The sequence below is a fragment of the Triticum dicoccoides genome, chromosome 7B, assembly GCF_002162155.2.
Source record: "Triticum dicoccoides isolate Atlit2015 ecotype Zavitan chromosome 7B, WEW_v2.0, whole genome shotgun sequence".
In the NCBI taxonomy this organism is placed as follows: Eukaryota; Viridiplantae; Streptophyta; class Magnoliopsida; order Poales; family Poaceae; genus Triticum; species Triticum dicoccoides.
The window spans coordinates 709,253,282-709,258,906 of record NC_041393.1 but is presented as its reverse complement, the minus strand read 5'-3'; the positions used below and the strand labels follow the sequence as shown (position 1 = coordinate 709,258,906).

At 48.7% G+C, this 5,625-nt stretch overlaps 1 protein-coding gene across 1 annotated transcript; it reads left to right on the top strand.

Annotated features, from left to right (window-relative positions):
• Nucleotides 1-2,917: 2,917 nt before the first annotated feature.
• LOC119337264 (BTB/POZ and MATH domain-containing protein 1-like) lies at nucleotides 2,918-4,201 on the top strand. Its single transcript, XM_037609382.1, has 2 exons — nucleotides 2,918-3,782; nucleotides 3,984-4,201. Exons 1-2 carry the CDS (start codon nucleotides 2,918-2,920, stop codon nucleotides 4,199-4,201), a joined length of 1,083 nt encoding a protein of 360 aa, XP_037465279.1.
• Nucleotides 4,202-5,625: the final 1,424 nt, after the last annotated feature.

Sequence of the window (5,625 nt, the reverse complement as noted above, 5' to 3'; positions counted from 1 at the left end):
AGAGGGTTGCCATCTGCTTACAAGCACATTAGGGTAGTTGCCATGTACACCGCAGAACACATGACAACTGGCAGCTTGGGTGTGGGAGAGGAGACGGGCGTGTGGGCGAGATGGCAAATGCCCACACACCAGCCCTTATGCGTGAGTGAAAACTGGCGTGTGGGCGAACTGCTAAACGCCCACACACCGGCCCCTCTGAGTGGTGAAGCGGACGTGTCGGCAACCGGATGAATGCCCACACACCAGCCCAGTTCTACATGGCACCACAAACATGCCAAGATTCATGCACCCACAAAGAAACACAGATCCACGCGTGTGGGCGAGATGCAAATGCCCACACGTATGGGCGTTAGTGTTTCAAAAAAATAAAGAGTTGAGGGCCAAAAACAGTGCCCCCAGATAGCATAGAATGACAAGAAATGGAACCACAAAACAAAGTAAATCTCCCTTGGAATGAACTAAGCATCTTGTTGGCTTGCAAGTTTATTTATAGAAATCTCTCCACCAAAAACCCATCAGGAGGAGGGCCTCTTTGTTTTGCAGGATTGTCAAAACGCAAGAACAGAGAAAAAAAACTCATGAATAGAATAGCATGCCCATTCAAATCCTACAGAACTGAGTTTGTTTGATAGCATCACAGGATTTTTTTCCCAAGTGGTTGTGGTGAATGCCATGTTTCCTATGAAATGTGTCAGTTGCAAAATGGTATGGCCTTGTATGTGAGAAAATAAAAACTTTAGGAGGTGAGCTGCAAAATGTCCGGGTCTTGGCTGCAATTTTTTTTTGTTGACATGTGTTAATTTGGCTGTGGTGTGGGGATGGAAAAAGAAATAAACACCGCATTGTTAGTTACTCCCTCCATTTTAAAATTTTTGTCTTAAATTTATCCAAATACGGAGTATTAATATGTTGGCACGCGCGCATGATGCATCCATCGAAGCTAGCAGCCGTGCACTAGCCATAGCCAGTGCGGGGATGGAATCTGAGTTGTTACGCGCACGGCGACTCACGCCTGACGCTTCCCTTATGTATTTGTGTGCGTCCACCGCTCGCAAAGAAAAATAAAAAAGAGAATACACGTACGCGTGAGAAAATAGGAGGAAGCGAGCGCTGTTTATTTTACATGGTAAATGCGTGTCTCATTTATAAAATAAAGATCCGGTTACAAGACACGTAAGCACCGACATTACAAAACTAAAAAGATAGGATAATCCTATGCAAAATACCAACGCCGGTTCCTTTCCCCCGAGACCATCGAAGCGGCCATCAAAGGAAAAAAAACAGATCACCTCTTCACCCAAGCTCGACGCGGCTCCATCGCTGATCAACGGCTTTACGGACCTCAAAAATAGTTTGCCAGAAGCAAAACCATTGCCGTTGAAAGAATCAGACCGGGGCAACATGTCCCCGGACACGCCATCAAACTCTAGATCTGACATCCCCGCACGACAACGACGCCGAAGGAGGAAACCAGAACTGTCAGCCACCAACCACAAACCCAGCACGGGATGCACCATCTTCCAGCTGTCACTTGCGCAGACAACCGTCTGCGCGTACTCCTGGATGACAAAACCTCCCTGCTCCACCATGACGTCGGAGACAACGCCATAGCAACGGGGGCAGAGCAGAAGGAGAGACACATATGATGGAGTCGCCACCGCCGCCTCGCCGACATCATCCATGAACCCTAACACAGCGGATCTGAAGGATCGACAATCACACGATGCCATCAACTCCGAGATACCGCCATGAACAGCATCGTCGGTGTGGGAGTGAAGCTGAGGCACATTTATTCGTCCGGGCGCCGCTCCCACCACCCCAACGGCGCACCACGACCTATAAATCCAAAACCTAACTACAGAAGGGAGGAACGGGGTCCCCCTCCCTCCTACCGCAAGAGCAGCCGGAGGGAGAGGGTGCCAACGCCCTGGCCGACTGAGATCGGAGGAAGAATATCGCCTCCCTAGTCGCCTGGCGTGGCGGCGGCTAGGGTAGGGAAGTCGCGACGCTAGCTACAATCTATCCTATGGCGTACACATAAAATGATACCTACATAGCGCTGTTTTTTTTTGCATGGTAATACATGTCTCATTTATATCATAATACAAGCCACGTACATACAGACCTGACAAAATTGAAAAGATAGCACAACGCTAGCCTTTGCACACAGGAACACCAACCAAGAAGTAAAATTACAAACAAGACTGAAGAATCCTCTGAGCTTGATACCAACGTCTGTCAGCTGCCTCTGGCACCACCATAGCCGCCACCAAAGGAGAAATTGACGGATCACCTCCACACCCGAGCTCAACGCGGCACCATCGCTGATATGTAGCTTTGCGGACCTGCAAGGTGGCTCGCCAATAAAGACGAAGCCATTGCCGTTGAACGAATCAGACCGGGGCAACACCCCAACACGCCATCGAACTCCAGATCTGGCACCCCCGCCCAACTAAGATGTTGGAGTAGGAAACCATACTGAGCGCTGTTTGTGTGCGTCACAAAGAAAGAAAGGCAAAAAAAAAAAGAGTTTGCCCGTACGTGCGGAAGGAGGAGACGCGTACGTACGTACGTACGGTCCGGATCGGTAGGCACGTACATGCGTTGGCTCTGTCGCGATTGACCCCATCATCCGCTTCTTCCCTTCCGTGCTTGCGTTGGGACGCCAGTTTTCCTCCATCTCAAGAGCCAATCTTTGACCAGGATCGCTTCCACTGGAGGCCCACCCTCTGGCCCAGCCTGGACTTGATGCAAAGAGAATCAATTTTGCTACACAAGTCCCTAATCCCTCGATCCCTATCCCTATATAGAAAACGCAAAACTCCTTCCACGTCAAACCCTCGCCACGACCTCCTCCCCGACTCCCGAATTGCCTGGCCACCGCGTTTAGTTTCTGCCCGCCGCATAACGACCCGCAATGGCGGCGTCCCAGAGCTCACTAACGACGACTTCGACCTGTGCCGCGGAGACTGCACACGGGACGCACTTGTTTAGAATCACCGGGTACAGCCTGTACAGTGGCATCGGCGTCGGCGAGCGCATCAAGTCCGCTACCTTGGCTGTCGGCGGCTACGAATGGCGACTCAGCTATTACCCCGACGGTAACAATGAGGAATACAAAGACTGGCTGTCGGTTTTCCTCGATCTCAAGACCGAGGACGCCGAGGTCAGGGCCTTCTTCGATCTGAGGCTTGTCGACCAGGCCACACAGCAGGCGCCGCCGCCTTTTACAGTGCCAAACCCTAGCGAGATAACCTTGTTTGACTCTGATGCTCCGTCCTGGGGTTATCGCCAACTCAGGAAGAAGAGGAAGCTCAAAAAGTATATCCTGGACGACGCCCTTCTCATCGAGTGCAGTCTTACTGTGATCAACTTCAAGGAGGCACTGGCGGCGGAGACGATGATGAAATATGAGGACCAAGTTCCGCGGTCAGACTTGCTGGATAATCTTCGTAATTTACTAGAGACACAAGAGGTAGCTGATGTGTCCTTCAACGTCAACGGGGAGGTTTTCCTCGCACATAAGGTCATCCTCGCAATGCGGTCGCCGGTATTCAAGGCAGAGTTCTACGGGCCGATGAGCAACGAGTGTAAGCGGAGTCTAACCATTGAAGATATGCAGCCTCCTGTTTTCAAAGCATTGCTCCAATTCATCTACACGGATTCGCTGCCCCCAATGGATGAACTCAATGATGAGGAGTATGAAGAGATGGTTAAGCATCTGCTTGTTGCTGCAGACAGATATGCCATGGAAAGGATGAAGCTCATGTGTGAGAGCAAACTTTGCGATCAAAGTTTTAAATAGCGCGCTAAGCATCTTAGCGCCGGACCTCTTTCAAATGCTATAGCGTGCTATAGCGGAGCTATAGCGCGCTATTTAAAATGTTTGTTCATTTGTTTGGACCAAAGTCTCTTAGCGCAAGACCTTTTGTAAACGCTATAGCGTGCTATAGCGGAGCTATAGCGGGCTATTTGAAACAGTGTTTGCGATATTCTTCTTGCCGAGAATGTGACCACCAGATTAGCCCTAGCCGACCAGCATCATTGCAGCATGCTCAAAGATGCTTGCATTGAGTTCATTAGCTCTTCAAATAGAATGGCTGATGTGGTGGCAAGCAAAGGGTATGAGCGCCTGAAAAGGACATGCCCTACTACGTGTGCAGATATATTGGAGAAAGCAGCGAAGGCGCGCAAAATTTAGTACGCTGGCCGTGAATTAACTTCAGGTAGTTACTTGAGTTGAGACCACTATAGTAACCTAAGATTAGTTTGTCTAGTATTTCTTATGTTCTCAGAGATGTTTTAGAGAAGGGTAAATTTTCGCAAAAAAATATGTCTTCGACCCTAGCCATCCTATATGAACTAGGCTAGATCGGTAAAAATTTGTAATATGTCTTGCTCCGTTGACTAGCAGTCTGTACACTGTTTCAGTTTTTCCATTTACGCGCTCATTTCATTTGTACAAGCACAAATAATCCGCTAACGCTACACTGTTATGAAATGTGTTGAAAGACATTAGCAAATGGAAGTACTATAGCAACAATGAAAGTAATATATTGTGCAAAAATTTAATATAGTGGAGTTGCTAATTGTGCACTATTCTCGAAGAAAAATTGAGCTGTTGAATGTTGAAACAGAACCTCTGCAGGTTCCGAATCTAGTTTGTACAGTCAGTCTGCGCAGGTTCCGAATCTAATTTTCTCTTCTAGAATTCCATAGTTTTAAGCCAAATAACTTCTGAAAAAAGGACATTATTTGGACCTCATTGTTAAACTAAATAACTTATGAAGACACCATTTGAACTTGATAATCTGTTGTACTTCAGTTCTTGCCCTCTGTCTGATATTTTCTGCAACCTATGCCTTCAAGCTTCGGTGATGAAAGAAAGCCAGACCAGTTGTAAATATATTCGCCTTGAGCTTGGATGCGAAGTTACAAGATGCTTAGTTTTGTCCAAGGGATGTTTAGGGCAAATTACCCTGGCTATTTGTCTATGGATAAATTGGAAATAGTGAGGACGTCATTTTACCATGGTACCAACTCGAAATAGGCTTTCGCTCCGCTTTATTAATAAAATAACAACTGAAAAAGTACATGCGCGGCTGAACGATACAAGATGGTGAGGTAGCCCCTTGCTAAACCGATCCTGAGAGATCCGGCACACGCAAAATGCACATGCCTATGCTAGCAGCAACGCGCACCAGAAGAACTAACCACCCTCACGCTACAACCTAACACACCTAAGTTCCACGGCAACGCCCTCAAGAGGGAGAACGGCGCAAAGCGTGGCCGCTGCAGAGCCCACAGTACACAAAGGTCTTCACCTGGAGCTCTGACACGGAGAGAAGATCCACGAAGACGTCTTCAAGAAGAGCGTGGCACCCTCGGGTGTCGCCGTCATCGACGCCAAGGCACGGAGCTTTTGCTCGGCATCTCACCCGTGCAACCACAAGGCCGCCAGGAAGAGCGTGATGATGTCAGATCCCCAGATCTGGATCTGGATGCCGGCCCATCGATAGAGAGGACACGTCCGAGCTACCCGTTGCAACACCTCTTGTTGCCCACACAACCCATGAGGGGAGCCACCACCGCTGCAATGATGCCCGCCGAAGAGCAACCATGCAG